A 16201-nucleotide genomic window follows, 5' to 3' on the forward strand; every position below is an offset into this window, starting at 1 on the left:
TGGCACATAGTCTCTGTGTTCTTGAAAGTACCTCAGTGTTGTTAGGTGTGTAGCTCAGTAGTTTAGCCCTTGCCTCCTAAGGCCATAGGTTTGCTTCCTTGAGGCTGTGGTGCATAGGTAGGGTTGAGGAGCCAGTGTCATAGGTCCTTGAGGGCACTAGGAGATATGGGCTTCTTCAAGGTTTGATGAAAAGCAAGGAAAAAGAGACCTCTTTATACTTTTTGGTCCAACCAGGCTCCAAAATGGCTCTGAGATCCTGTTGCCAGCCTCTTCCACTAATTCTCAATACTTTTAAGAACCTGCACTTTAATTCCTTTTAAAATCCAAAGAAATATCCTCTGTGTGGATTACATTTATCTATCAATGTAGTCATACAATTTTCATACACTTGTTATAACAGAAGGGGCCTAGGAAGGCAAGGGCACCTTGGACCACAACGGCGACAAAGCATCTTGGAGCAGAGGGACAGGAGAGTTTCCACCCCTGCTATCACTTCGCTACAGAATCAATGGCAGCAGCCTCCAGCTTCCTTCTTTTATGTGAGGCATTAAAGGCCTTTTTGTTTAAGTCTCTATAAATCAGCCTCTCTGTTATTTGCAGCTAAATTTGTGCCTCCCCCCACCTCCCCGCCCCACAGCCTTCCTGCCTGGCTGGATGCCCTTCATTTTGTTCAGAGGACATAGGAAGGTGGTGAACTTCTGATCTCATTTGGCCAGAAACTCCCAGGGGTCACAGCCTCCATTCACAATCATGTTTTTAGGATTTACCTCAAGTAGAGAATTCTGAAGCTTCTCACTGAGGGCAGCTTTCTCATCTTCCAGTTGCTTTATTTCCCTTTCTGATTTTGTCTTTACTTCTTCCAATTGAGCTTCTACTTCCTAGATGAGGATTAGAACGATTAGCCACACAAGGTAGGAAAACAGGCCACTTATACATCCACACCTTGCCTTATTTCTGAAGGGGATCAAAGAAGCTAGTAGAATAAAATACTGTAAGAGCACATGGATTCTAAGTACACAGCTGGTCAAGAGAAAACAAACATTTAAATTCATACCACACAGCCTGGTGCATGTACAGATAGGTTAGGGTGTGGCAGGTGGATCCTTAACTGCTGTGGATGTCGTTCTGTATAAATAAAACACTGATTGGCCAGTGGCCAGGCAGGAAGTATAGGCAGGACAAAGAGAGAGGAGAATTCTGGGAAATGGAAGGCTGAATGAGAGAGACACTGCCAGTTGCCGCCATGACAAGCAGCATATGAAGATGCTGGTAAGCCACGAGCCACGTGTCAAGGTATAGATTTATAAAAATGGGTTAATTTAAGATATAAGAACAGTTAGCAAGAAGCCTGCCATGGCCATACAGTTTGTAAATAATGTAAGAGTCTGTGTGTTTATTTTATAAGTGGGCTCCGGGACTGGCGAGACTTGGCGGGAGCTGGAGAGAAATTCTCCAGCTATACTTACTCTAAATTTTCTAGCATCAAATAAGAAAAGGAATGTTCCAAGTGTCCCATAAGTAAAAAAACAAATCAAAACAAAATAAACAAACAAGCAAAGAGTACCCAACTACATTTTCATGGCATCTTCATGGCATATCTCCACAGGATCCATACGGTAGCTAGAATGATGACTCATCCACAGTCCCTCCCACAGCCTTCCGGCATCAGTGTGAAGCAGTTACAGTCCATTCTGGAGACCAAGTGAGAAGCATTGCCTTATCTTAGCTGTATCATCCTGAGCACACTTCCTCCTGTGTGTGCTCAATGTGTTACATGCTGAGCACAGCAACAATTCAGTAAGTGGTAAGCACAGAGTCATCCCTAGGGATGCGTAGCTTTTCCAATATGGCTTAATTTATGGAGAAAGTCTCTACATAGAGGAGGGCAGTCTATGGCTCTCACCTGACCTTTAGCTAGACAGCATCATTCATTCATCCAACAAATATTTACTGAGCTGTCCCATGTGCTGGGTACTATTCTCCAAGCTAGAGTTTAAAAACAAACAAACAAAAACAATCCTAACATGCTTAAATATAAGTGAAAAACAAACAAAAAAGTTAATAAGTACAACGTGATAAATACTATGCTTGACAGAGAAATAAAGAAAAGAAAGGGCTAAGAGTGGTTAGAGGGAGGATAAAATTTTGGATACTTTGGCCAAAGAAATGCTATCGAGAAGGTGACTTTTGAGTGAGATTGGGAGGCAGGTGGACCTGTGGTGACAGCATGGCTGGAGAGGAGGGTAGCTATGTGGACTTGCTTGGAATGTTGGCAATAGAACTCATTGAAAAGAAATAGCTCAGTGGTTAAGAACACTAGCTATTCTTGAAGAGGGCCAGGGTTTGATTCCCAGCACCTACATGGTGGCTCACAACCATCTGTAACTCCAGTCCCAGGGCATCTGACACCCTCCTTTGGCCTCTGCACTCTCTCTCACACACAGATACAAAGTTAAAAAAATGAATAAAATTAAAACAAAACAAAAACCTCAAGCAAGACAACTATAAGAAACTCCCAGACTATACTATCTGAGGCTATACCATCTGAGAAAGAATGTGGAGAGCAGGCATTCTATGCTGGTTATGGACCTTTCTGGTCTAATAAATGGATGGGCATAATAAATGTGGCTGAAGTTTAGCAAGTGATGACCATTTGTGCACACTGTTCACAGATGAATTCTTCAATATTTAGGTCCTACCACTAGAGCTTATCATATAAAAAGAGGAAATCAAGCTTAGAGATGTGCAAAGACTTGCACAAGGTTATTCCTGCAGTAAGTGAGATGTCAAGGTTTGAACTAGGAACACATGGATTGGCTGTGGTCTCTGCTAATTTCTCATGGGAAATGTGGCACTTAATTCAGCCAGGCGCTTGACTGGAAAGTTTCCCCACTTCTGCTACAGGGAGGATGAGAGAATACCTGGGCCCGTCAAAAGCAGGGTAGGGAAGCTGTACCAGCTTGAGCTGTCTCTTTACAGGGGAGGCACACTGGAATCTGTCCTTGTCAGAGGTTTGTGTTCCTGGGGCAACGCTGGGTGTCAGACAGAGAGCCCTGTCGCTTATCCATGTACCCAGTCGTTGGTGGCCATGGCAGAGGAGCTTCAGTCAGCAATAGACCTCACAGAGTTCAATTCATCAAATATCAAAGCTAAACACCGGAGGAGCAAAGCCTAGGGCAGGGGTGGGGGGTGGGAAGTAGGGGGTGGGGGAGTGGGGGATGGTTTCCAGAATGCCCCTTGCTCCTGCTGTGCTTCCTTCTGTTTGCTGCTGCCCTGTTCCCCCTGTAGTTGGCATGGTGTGACCGCTATATAAAAGGATCCCACTGTATCTAGTAGAGTGTGATTGTTTTCTGGGGAAATCCCACTCCTCACCTGGCAATTTATTTGCAGATCATAATGAAAATGACTTTTATAAGAGCAATGATACTTAGTTGAACCAATGATTTCATTGGACTTTCTGAGCTAGTCTAAACAGGTGGTTAAAAGAGTTAGTCAAGATGATTAGAGAAATAGTTTAGGTTATTCTGCCAATTGCTCCAGTAAGAGATAGAGAAAAGGCAAAAATAGTCTAGAAGTTGCCTTCCCTTTTGTTAGATATGAGATTTATAGAAGATGAAAAAATAAAAACAAAGAAGTTTCATGCATTATAGACTCATGAATTCTGCCTGTGGAAAACAGGCTGATGATTAAAGAAAACAATTATGTCTCCACACCCAAGGTTAGGCCTGAGTTTCTTAGGCATGTAACTTACAGAATTAATCACAGACCTTGGTATGCACTTTGAAAAGACAAAGACATGAAAGGAAATTAAATGACCCTATTGTATATAAAGAAAAAATAGATGGTCAGCTGAAGCCACAAACAGCTGCCTGCCAATACAAAAGGAACTGGCCGAAATAATACTTAGCTTGCTTAAACATTTTTTTTTTAATCAGCAATAAAGGAATCATTACTTTGGGGTGAAGATGCTTAGGTGGGAAAATTAACACAAAGAAAAATGTTTAACTACTTGTTGGTTTCTAAGGAAAACATGTAACTTGTGATCTTAATGTGATTTCTGTTGTGGAATGTTATTTAACCAGGCAAAGATATGTTACAATTGCTTATGCTGCATTTGTTTAATGATGTAAGGCTGTGTTACACTTGTTTGTGCTGTATTTGTTTAATTATGAACAGATGTGCTGCTCTTTTACCTTGCCTGTCTAAGGCACCTGATTGAGCTGATAAAAAGCTGAACTGCCAATAGGCAGGCAGTAGAGGGATGGGCAGGGCTGGAAGGCAGAGAGTATAGAAAGAGAAATCTAGTCTCAAAAGAAAAAGAAGAGAAGGAGGAGAAGAGAATGAGGGAGAAAGAGAGGGTCACGCCCAGGGCCAGAAACTAGGCAGCCACTAGCGAGACAGACACTGGAGGAAGCAGGAAAGTAAGACATAGAGAAAGAAAGGTAAAAAGCCCCAAAGCAAAAGGTAGATAAGGAAAAACAGGTCAATTTAAGTTAAAAGAACCAGCCAGAAATGAGCCTAGCTAGGCCAAGCATTCAAAACTAATAATAAGTCTTTGTCATGATTTGGGAGCTGGTTGGTGGCCTAAAAGAAAAAGCCTGGTACATGTTTCTTCTTATATAAAGATTTTAATTTGTTCTTGGAAAATATATAGCTTATGGTTGTGAGGTAATCTTTTTCTGCATAGAAATCTTTGTATAAGGAGGTATAAAAGGGCTAAGAGAAAAATAATAAGAAAAGAAAAAGGAGAAGGACGATATAGAAGGAAAAACACCAGGAAAGAAGCAGAAAGGAACAGCTGGGTAAAGAAACAGAACAGGGAAAGAACAGAACAGGAACAACCAGCAGAGAGAAAAAGAAAGTGAAGAACTAAGCTTTGGCTCTCAGGTGAAGTTCCCTTACGTGTCTGCGCATCTGTTCCAATAGTTCGTCTATCTACATCTCCTCTCCAGTTTCTCTGACCTGCTGAGAGCCTGCTGGGCCCCTCAGTGGCAAATGACGCCAACTGGACAGCCACAATATGCAAATTTCAATGATAAGGAGCTTCAGATACAGTCAGTACATGCTGGTAAATGTCTAACAGGTGGCTTTTCAAATCTATAAATTAACGGATAGTAACACATTGATGGTAGCATTTCTTGGTTTTCATGGTATAAGTACTTTTATTGTGGCCAATGTCAAATTAGTACAGTGATGTAGAGTGTGAAACTGGAAAGAGGTATGACGACTGCCTCATGAGCTAGTGTGAACTGGCTGATATATATATATCTCCCCAGTATCACAGAGCTGGACAGGTAAGACTTGAGAGAAGATTGACATTTAAACCAGGATTGCTAAGATCAGTAAGAACTAGATGGGTGAATTTGAGAGTGAGGAGGAAGTTGTCTCCATCAAGGAAAATCCATGCACAAGGGCCCAAAGAGAAGGAACACCAAGCACATGAGGAACAAAAGGAGTGCAGAGTTGGACATAGGCAGGAGAAGCAGACAGAAGCTTGTCTCTGCAGGGTCTGAAGAACTATGGGAAAGAACTAAAGTTCACTGTTGTGATGACAGGGAGCTCTGAGTGGCTGGCAGCCAAGGCTGAGCTGGCACAAGGTTTTACCAGGGTGGATTGGGTGATATGAAGTGGGGAGAGTGGAAGCAGACAGGTTATGACATGGTCCATCAAATCATGGAGGTTGACAAGGTCTACCTGGAAGCTTTGAGGACAGAAGGATGTGCAGATGTTCTGGGGCCATCAGAATAGAACAGACTTCACATACTTCTGTGTTGAACATGAGGGGTGGAGAGAAATCCTATTTGATTCCCAGGTTTCTCATCTGAACACCTAAAAACATGTGCTATGGATCACCTGAACAGCATCTTCACATCCTCTGTGGGACCAAGCCTAGGCAGGCAGTGGCCCTGGGGTAGCCCTCAGCACTCTTCCTTTGGGGAAAACATTTTTAAAAAGTCTAAATGAGCTTGTAATTAGACTTTTGGAGCTGGGTGACATGGCAACTTGGCATGTGGTCTCTCTTCGGTCAGCCTATGCTATGTTCTTCAGGACTTCCTGTTTGGGAACGTTTACTTCTTAAAAACAATATATAAATTACCTTTGCTACTAAATACATTTAAATAAGGAGCCATCCAAAACACTTAGCAAAAAAAAAATATTTTTAATTTCACCAATTAGCTTCTCACTCACAGAAGCTTTTATTGACTAAAATCCAGTTGACCATGCTTACAGGTGTGGAAACGAAGTCTGCCAAGACACTCACACGGGAACAGCCAGTGAAAACACTCTGTGAGATGGCTTTTGGCATACAGGAAAGGCTGTTTTTGATTTTATGCAGCACAACTTTCTGGTACACATAATCAATCAGTTTCAGCTGGTGCCTTGACAGATGGACCTAGAGTGAAAAATAAAATCCCCTACAGGTGGAAATAACTAACGTCAGCAGTGAATTTGAGCATCAATAAGCTTCCTCATAGGTGCAGGGTAATGTGGGTTACTGTGAGAACACAGATCTGAGTCAGCTGGAGAACAGAAAGAAGCATGCCCAGCTCAGCTAAGGTGACCTTGGGGATTTCAACAGAAGCATTCACATTCTCCCTCCACAAGGTCAAGGACATGGAGTAAAGAGACTAATGCTTTCAAATATATGAGTCAATGCACCCTGAGAAGAGGACTCTGTGCACTGAGGATTTATCAAACTCAGAGTGCCTTCCTGGACTCCGTCCCCACAGAACTCTTATATACCCAGCAGCAGGCTTTTACATGGAGGAAATCCTGCTGCTAAGAGGAGCAGGGCACAAGCATCACTGAGACTTTTCTGTCTCTTTGTCTACAATATCCATGATTACCGGTCATTTGAGGAAAGCAACAGCTGGGAGTTGTGGGGCATGCCTGAAATCATAGGAAGCCAAGGTAGGAGTTTGGGGCCAGCCTGGGCTACATGGCAAAACCTCCTCCACCTCAAATAAATGAAGGGGGAAAAGGCAAGCATAAAGGAAGGGACAGGAAGTGAAGGAGCCACTGTGTCCTAAGTCTGTTTTCTGTTGCTAAGAACACAATATCAATGACTGAGTAAGTTATAAAGACAGGAGGTTTACTTTGATCCAAGGTCAAGGGGTCAAATCGTTGATCACAAGTTTGAGATCTGCTTTGGTTACAGAGTGAATTCAAAACCAACCTGGCAACAAAATGATATGCTATTTCTAATTACAGAGTAAAAATAACTAGGGATTTAACTCAGTGCTAGAGTGAGCATATGCTGGATCCTAGGCCTCATTCCTAGTACAACATACACATCTATGTACACACACACAAAATCTCTCTCTCTCATATATATATGTACGTACATGTATATAGACATATATACTTACACATACACACACACACATACACACATATATATACATATATATATATGCTAGAGAGACAGCTCAGTGGTTCAGCGCATGTATTATTCTTAAGGAGAACCAGAATTCAATTCCAAGAACCCTTGTTGGGTGATTATAACTCTATAATCACCTATAACTCTAGCTCAAGATGATCTGGTATCTTACGTCCTCAGTAGCCCATGCATAGTGGCACACACATTTAATTACAGCACTTGAGAGGCATAGGAGGGCAGATCTCTGTGAGTTTAAGACTAGCCTGGTATGCACAGAAAATTCTAGGCTAGCCAGGATGACATAGTAAGACCCTGTCTGAAAAATTTTATCTTAATACAAAAGTAATATACCATCAGATTTATAACGTGTAAAATAGAATGCATGATAATAAACATACAGAGGGCAGGAGAAAAGAAATGGAAAGTATTATAATACAGTTCTCATATGTGAAGGGATATGATATTATTTGAAAAAATGTGATAAATTTAAAGATGCATATTATTAATCTTAGAGTAAACACTAGTTTTCCATCTGTAAAAGAGAGGCATAAGAAGTCAAAAGTAGAGATAAAAATGAAATACCAAAAATACTCAATGCATCAAAAATACACAGTAAAAGTGGAGACAGTTAACAAATATGACAGGAAGATAAAAATGTCAAGTTAGAAGGCTTAAACATTAAATAAAGTATAAATGGTCTAAATGTCCTTAAAAGGCAGAGATAGTAGAACACAATTGTATCACTTAAGCTGTTCAGTGGATTTGGGACATTAACATTCCTTTGGTAGCTACCAAGAGGAGTCTCCTGAACTTACAGAAGACTACCTATTACTAAATTCCTTTTCCTGCTAAACTGTCCAATGGATCTGTGAGTCCCAGGAGGAATTGTAAGTATACAAATGAAATGGGAAATGCAGACACGTTGAGCAGATCTTGGGAGAGCTCAGTAAATCTGTTTCCTTCCCTTCCTAAATAAGCACTGTGTGCAAATGTTAATTACAGGACATGCACTAAGTTCCATCTACCAAGATGACGTGATGATGTCCCCTAGTCCCGTGACCAGGAAAGATACACAGTCTTCTAGGTCAATCCAGCCCACGTCCTGCCATTTGATTCTTTAGGTCAGGGTAATATTTAGGATGTGCAATCTACCCACAGTAAAGGCTCAAAGAAATAAAGCAATTCTAATGCTACAGGGACAACCTGTGTCTATTTTTAGCTCATAAACCCTCAATTGGAGGCCTCTTCAAGGCTTTATCGTTCCCTAATCCATGTTGTCTCATTTATAGTACTTTTATTTCCAGATTCAAATATGAACAAAAAAGTAAAACAATAACAGGAACTAAGCAGTTTACTTCTGTGTGATTTATTTCCCAAATGGACTTGCCACCTGATCAAGATTGAAGTAAGATTTATACACCGAGAGTCAGATTTGTCCATCAGGTTACCAGGGTAACCTGCATCTTGAGAAAGTGACTATCCCTCCAGCTGACGGGGTTCTAGGTTGGAGTGTTAGTCTGTATTTCTGAAGATTGTATATGTACAGCTCTTAGGAGCTCATAGGAGAAAAATGCTTTTAAAATGACCATTTTCTCCATGAGAAGGTGGGGAGCCACAGGCTTTGGTGCCTGGCTGTTGGCTTTGAACTGAAGCTCTCGTACCCACTATCTGTCTGACTGATACACTGCATCTCTGGACTCAGTTTCTTACTCTCTAACATTGGAAAGATTCAAAGTGTTTGTGAACACTCAATATAAATTATAATAGGTACTCTATCTTTATTTCACATGCTGTCCAAAGCACATGGCAATCAACAGTAGCTGCTGTCTGTTGAACTGTTACTTCACACTACCCACCCAGCAAAAGGTTCATATGTAACACCATATTTAAACGTGCATAACAAACCCTGTGTTCAGAGAGGTTAAGGCCCACCATAGAGAGCCTGTGGAAGAGTGAAAGCCTAGGCCAGGAATAGTGTGGGTGTTTCATGTGCTCATAATTATTTATTCAACACATATTTATCAAACACTTACTGTTTTAACCACTGTATAACACTGTCTTGCAGAGGTATCTTTCAGCTAACACAAAATACTGGTACTTCTCAAATCACAAAGACATTTATTTCATAATTAAATGAAGTCTTCACTCATGTTAATAATAATATTGATTTATATGTCACCCTTTTTGAGTCAGGGTCTCCATGTAGAGCCCAGTTTGGCTTTGAACTCATGATCATCCTGCCTCAGCTTTCTGAGTGCCGAGTATTCTTCCCTACAGTCGTCATTCATGTGACACACTTTTTCCAGCTAACAGGAGAGAGGAGGGTCCCACACACTCTCTGTGGACAGCGTCCCATCTGTGTGGGAGGTGAGCTCAGCACAGACAGTAGACGCTTTATTTCCTCAGATGGATTCTCTCCTTTAATCCTCACAGTACTCAGAGAGGTTCTGTTATCGTCGTAATGAGGAACTTCCAGAATACAGAATTTCTGAGACTAGGTGGGAGGGGCAGCTAAATAACTTCCTGTGGGCAGTGGAGTTGGAATTAGGGTCTAGGAAATACTGGAGGCCTGAGTTTTCAGTTAGTGGAGTTTTTCTGTTTTTGTTGTGTAAGCAGAGTTGAATTTCCCTAAGTTGAAAGTCACATGACACCATCCTGCTCTACGTCAGCAACTCCAGAAGCTAGTGTGCTCCACTGTCAGGTGTCCTTGTTATCGCCCCCAAGAGCTCCCATACTCCCTCTGGGCAGTGACTGATTTCTTTTCCTGTCATCAGAGAACCAGGCTAGGTGTGCACACAGGAGGAGCACAATACAAGTCTGGGTAAGGAAAGGGGAGCGGGAAGTAGGTAGGAGAAAGTGACTACCCCAGAACAAGCCGCAAAGGCTGCTCACCTTCAGCTTCTGTCTTTCCACCTCCACAGACGAGCGCACCGACTTCATTTCCACAGTGTGCTTCTTCACCAAGTCCTCTAGGCGCTTCCCCAGCTGCTCTCGGAGCTGCTGCTTCTCCTCTTCAGTCTGATGTCTGACTTTACGCAGGTCTTCTTCATATTTCTGCTTCATGCGTTCTATTTCACCGCTTGCTTCTTTCTTGGTCTATAAAGGGAAATAAAACTTTGTAAGACTGCTGGGGAGAGATGAGGTCCACGTTTCTTTCCTACATTTATATACTGATTTCATAGCAAGTATCAGATGGTGTGAAACATTTTACAAGACTATATATTTGATATTTGTAAGAGATTTTACTGTGTATACCATTGGAAGAGAGCTCTCTAGAATACCAAGGCTGTCATAGGATGTTCCAGCCCACAGTATAGTTTCTAAAGAACACATTGTTTTGAGTGGAAATAGGATCTAAGCAATGCCTATTTTCTCTGGTAAATACAAACTTGGGGGAAATTCTGCCACAGTCTTGTTCTCCTAGGTTTGAATGGCATTGAACGGGCAAGAAACTGGTCAGGGGCTGGAGAGATGGCTCAGTGGTTAAGAGCACTAGCTGCTTTTCTAGAGGACCCAGGTTTGACTCCCACTATCCACATGATGTCTCACAACCATTGGTACCTCCGGGTCTAGGGGATCCAATGCCCTTTTCTGGTCTTTTCAGATATCAGGCACGCAAGTGGTACCCAGACATAAATACAGGCAAAGCATCCATGCACATAAAATAAAATAAAATAAAAAGAAACCGGTGAAGTTCCGACTCTCTCTTCATCTACCCCTGAATAATGGGGCTTGAGGTTGCACGTGGATCCACCAATGTTAGGGGATGGCCTCTACTTGAAGCTCATGCCAACCTCCTGTGACTTTTCCACCCCCGCTTTTTATCAGAAGCTACCTGTGTTTCTGAGCCTCCTTCACCACAGTGACACAGCTTGGGCAAGCCTTGGTCCTGCTGAGGGTGAAGACTGCAGGCTTCCGGGTCATTGGTTTTCCTCAGGACTTCCTTCTCAGTCTTCACGTCGTCTGCAAGGGTAAGTTTCAACATCAGTTGAGATGCTCATGTCCAGGGCCTTCTGAATGTAGGTCTGCTGCTCACCCATCCTGCTTACCACGCCTCTGTGTAGTCCCTGCTAGAAGACGTCCCTGCAGCCCGCAAGTGTGGTCAATGTAATGATTCTAATCTTCATTCCAAACAGTATCCTGAGTTTAAATAATGGCCACATTCTGCTTTCCTGAATAAAAATGTTACCTCACGTTCCATGAGTTAAAAAAGTTGATCATGTTTTCTAGTATATGTATATTCATGAAAGTTTAAGGAGAAGCAAGAGATATAACTAACTCTCTCTTCCTTCCTTCCTTCCTTCCTTCCTTTCTTTTCTTTCTTTCTTTCTTTCTTTCTTTCTTTCTTTCTTTCTTTCTTCCTTCCTTCCTTCCTTCCTTCCTTCCTTCCTTCCTTCTTTCTCTCTCTCTCTCTCTCTCTCTCTCTCTCTTTCTTTCTTTCTCTATTCCCTGTTTCTAAACATTATTGTTTTAAACCCCCTGTTTCCAACATTTTAAACCTCTTTCTTCACCTTTCCAGCCTAGGGAATTTCCTCCCCCTGCCCCATGATACCTTGGTCCTCTGCTCCCTGGGCCACACCCCTATCCCAAAGCATCATGGGCTACAAAGGAACCATATCTCAAGTTTCCCAAAGACAGAGCCCATGTTTCCTGCCTTTGCCATCAACCCTGTCATAGGTCAAGTCTTCAAGAACTTTTGGTTGTGGAATCCTATAGAAAGACACTTAGAGTTAGATGTATTTAGATCTAAACACTAGCATTTATCACCAGACATTTAGCTGACCTTAATCAGCCATTTATTCTCCCTTGGCCTCACTTAATCTTCTATAACATGGGAGAATGACACCTGTCTCACAAAATTATTGGGAAGACCCAATAATGGAACTGTGTGAAATGCTGCTAAAAATACAGAACCCTGATGCAGAAGAAAAAGCAAAAATGCAGGCCTCATGGACAGCACTGTGAGGGTAAGGAGTCCCTTTGCATCAAATCTTTTAGATATCTGGCCTGTGCAGCTCCAGGTGAGGAGCTGGTGTTGACTCATCTGTACCCAGAACAGTTTTGATTCATCCTCTTAGCAGGTCCGATACAATGGCCCTGTTCCTGCTCCCTCAGTCTCGAGACTGTCCCCCAGCACCAGACCAAACCTGGTGGCTAATCCTCCTTTCGAAAGAAATCAATCCGGGACATCTTACCAGCTTTCGGTGTCACGTGACACTCCTGGAGCATCAACCTGTCTTTGGCAATAGCCAACTTCTCGCCCAGTTTTCTTGCAGTGCTCTTCAACTCTGAATTCTCCTGCCGAGCCTCCCTCAGCTGCACGTCGAGGTCCTAAACAGAGGGAAGGTCTCAGGTTTCTGAACGGGGATGCCAAGTGCCCAGAAGAGCTGCTAGATCTGAAAGGTGGCTGAGGAGGGCACAGTGGGGGTCAGGAGGTTCTAGAATTAGCAGCTCCAGAGTCAGCAAAGCCTTACCCACCCTCCAATGGTAGTGTGGCCCTGGGCAAGTTATTTATCCCTTCTCCAGAGAAGACAGGATAAGATAAAAGCATGAAGAAAATACTCGGGGAGTATTAGAAATGCTAGCTGTGGTTTTGAGAGAAACACAGAAACCTGTGCTTCTGTAGGGGCTCACAGAACTGACTCATCAATGGCTCTGCTCTCTTTGAACAAAAACGTCCTAAGGGTTTTAGGAGAGTCAAGTATTTTTACAGAATGAACACACAAAATTAAAATAATTTAGAATTAGACTTGTCAGAGTTGAAAATTTTACAGTGCGGCCACCTGGGCCAGGCATTCAGTGCCCACCCCCCATCCTGGGAATATCTTCTCATCTGTAAACTGTACGGTTTTGTGTTCCCTGAGGTTAGGGACAGTCTAGCTCACTGTGCGTCCCCTGATCATAAACCTAGACCTAGTCCAAAGTAAGTATTTATTAAATACTTGTTGAATGGATGTGGGAGAACTGATACCAGCAATAATACCGACCTTGGTGGAACTGGAGTGCTTAGCAGTCCCTGGCTAGTGGTGGGTGTCTAGAAGTAGTCTTTGCCTATTATCCCCTGCGGAGGAGGAGGAGGAGGCTTACCTGGATCCTTTCTTTCAGCTTCTGGGCATACTTCTTCAGGTCACTTATCTTGCGCCCTCTGTGTTCCAGGTCCCCTTCCAGCTTCCTGACCTGAGCCTGCAGGGCCGACTCCTGGACCTGGAAGTTCTTTCGAAGGCCTGACTCTTTCTCCTGCCACTGCCATAGGGCCTCACTGACAGACTGCTGCATGGCCTGCCGGATGGCCTCATTTTCCCGCTCATAGGTGGCCTGTAGCTCCTCTGCTTTGCGGGCATAATCCTGGCTCAGCTGCTGGTTCTCAGCTCGCAATCGCTCCACTTCCAGCAGGACCTGGTGCATCTCCGGTCGCTGGCCAGATTCTGCCGTGGCATCGGGGCTCTCTTGGGATAGCTGGCCCCACTGGGGGCCCTCATGACTGGTCAGCAGCTGGAGTCTCTTCTCATAATCAGCCTTGAGCTCCAGCATCTCCTTGGAAAGTATCAGGACTCGCTCAGCGTGCTCAGCTTCCACGCGAAGTTCTCTCTCTTTGGTTTCCAACTTACAGGAGGCTGACTCAGCCAAGGCCTCTTGGGTCAGCCTCTTCTGCAGCTCCAAGGCACTCTCCAGGGTCTGGATGCGCTTTAGAAGCACCTCTGCATCTTCACTGGTGCGTTCCTGTTCCTGCAAGAGCCTGGCCCTGGTTTCAGCCACTGCGTCCTGGAGCTCCTCCTGGTGGGCTTCCCTTAGTGACTCTGCACTGGCCTCTGCCTCATCCTGTCGAGTATTCAGGGCATAAATTACCTGCAGGACAGCAGACAGAGCACAGTTAGGGCAAGTGCATGGGAGGGTGATTGTGACCAGAGATGCTTGGCCTCGACAATGAGATCCTGTCACACATGCAGTGCCTGAGAAAAGGATTTTCAAGGTGGCCATGACTTGGTATATTCGAAATGGTTCCCAGGAGAAGCCAGTAAGGGAGCAGGGAAGTGAGACAGGCAGGTGATGGGACCAAGGTCAAGGAGTGACAAGCACAAATATTTGGGAGGGAATTTTTGGTGGAACTGTATAAAGAATCTCCTGGGTACAGTGGGAATCCAGGGAAGGGTTTTAAAGGAAAGAAACGATGTGACCTCATTTGTTAAAAATAATGCTCTGAGATACAAAAATCCAATAAAACCTTAGAGAATTGAACCCAGCAATATACTTAATAGGTGCAGGGGAAGCATTTAAAAAAAAAACACAGCATCTTTCTTTTTTTGAGAGAAGATTTCTCTGCATAGTCCTGGCTGTCCTGGAACTTGCTTTGTAGACCAGAGTGGCCTTGAACTCAGAGATCAGTCTGCCTCTGCCTCCTGAGTGCTGGGATTAAAAGTGTGCACCACCATGACTGGAAAACCCATTATCTTCCTATGAGTAAAAAAGACAAATTTTACATAGCAAACTATAATTTGAAGGGAAACTCCTCAACTTGACAGATCATATCTATGAAAACCCATGGTTAATAACCATACTCAGCCAGGCAGTGGTGGCTTGAGCCTTTAATCCCAGCACTCAGGAGACAGAAGCAGATGTAAATTCAAGTCCAGCCTGGTCTACAGAGTGAGTTCCAGGACAGCCAAGGCTACCAAAGAAATCCTGTCTTAAAAAACAAACCAAAATTGTACTCAATAAGAAAGAGTGAATATACTTTCTTCAGAAGATCAGGAACAAGGCAAGGATTATCTGTCCACTTTACTCCTAAAACAAAAGAAAGACAAAGGACGCTTGGCATGCCAAGTGGAGAATGGTATGGAAGGGGCTTAGAACCCATGCCAAGCCCAAGAATTGAGAATGATGCCCGGGAAGTTGATCTGGGAAACAGGTAGATGTTGACTGAGATTTAAAAAATCTGTAGGAAGAAAGATCTCTACAAGTCTGAGATCAGCCTGGTCTACAGAGTAAATTCTAGGCTATTCAGGGCTACATAGCAACACTCTGCCTCAAAATAATGATGATGATGATAATATTAATAATGATGATGATGATATAATAATAATAATAATAATACCCTAAAAAAAACTGAAGGTAGTCTGAGTGTGATGAAGAAAATCCGGAATTGTGCTTGGCAGTGTTTGATAAGCCTGTAAACATAACTGGTGGAGGAGACACCGAGGCAAGAGCTCAGAGGGGAAAGTCTGAGCTAGAGACGAAGGGCTGCGGCATGAAAAAAGTTACACAGTTGCCGCTGTTTGCTACAAAGGGATCTAGAATATATCGGTGTGTAAGTGGAGAATGACTGCCAGAGAACGCAAAAGCGAAGCTCCAGGAATAGAGGTAGTAAAAGATCCAATTCCCTGGAAAGGGTGTCTCACAGAGATGGGTCTTCCACAAGAGACAGAAGGAAGGGAGAGATGGGAACAGGTTCGTGGTACTTGTGACAGGAGAATGAGGAAGCCATCACATGCAGAGGTGAGAAGGTGGCATCTACATTCTCATCCAAGAACAAATTAAGGTCACCAAATAGTGGATTCCTATATTGCTTCACCTACACTTTGCAAACTGTGGCCTTCTTCTCCTGAATTCTTAGGAGGTGGAGTGTCATTTCAGGGTGCTTGGCAGAGGCTAAGCAGGTGTAAATGCTATTCTTCTCTCTGCCTGAAGAGAAGAATAGCATTTACATTAGAGATCCCCTTTTATGGAGTTTAGGAAAAAAACAAAAGGTTTCTATTGCTTTTTTAAAAAATTGAAACAATTATTAAATAGAGAATAAATCTGTTTAGAAAGGGTCTATGAGAG

The 16201-nt window shown here is 43.2% G+C and overlaps 1 protein-coding gene across 9 annotated transcripts in view; it reads right to left on the minus strand.

Annotated features, from left to right (window-relative positions):
- Positions 1–16201, minus strand: part of Fam184b (family with sequence similarity 184 member B) — a 125761-nt gene that overhangs the window by 41686 nt on the left and 67874 nt on the right. For 8 of the 9 annotated variants that reach the window (XM_052734894.1, XM_052734891.1, XM_052734888.1 and 5 more), the window contains 5 exons: positions 13469–14227; positions 12577–12712; positions 11217–11344; positions 10274–10477; positions 768–878 (listed from right to left, as the gene is read on the minus strand). In XM_052734894.1, coding sequence (XP_052590854.1) covers positions 768–878; positions 10274–10477; positions 11217–11344; positions 12577–12712; positions 13469–14227 — 1338 coding nt within the window. The remainder of the gene's footprint in view (positions 1–767; positions 879–10273; positions 10478–11216; positions 11345–12576; positions 12713–13468; positions 14228–16201) is intronic. The other variant, XM_052734895.1, reaches the window with a different exon arrangement.

Source organism: Peromyscus californicus, unplaced genomic scaffold (assembly GCF_007827085.1).
Source record: "Peromyscus californicus insignis strain IS unplaced genomic scaffold, ASM782708v3 Scaffold_13__1_contigs__length_99412109, whole genome shotgun sequence".
NCBI classification, from domain to species: Eukaryota; Metazoa; Chordata; class Mammalia; order Rodentia; family Cricetidae; genus Peromyscus; species Peromyscus californicus.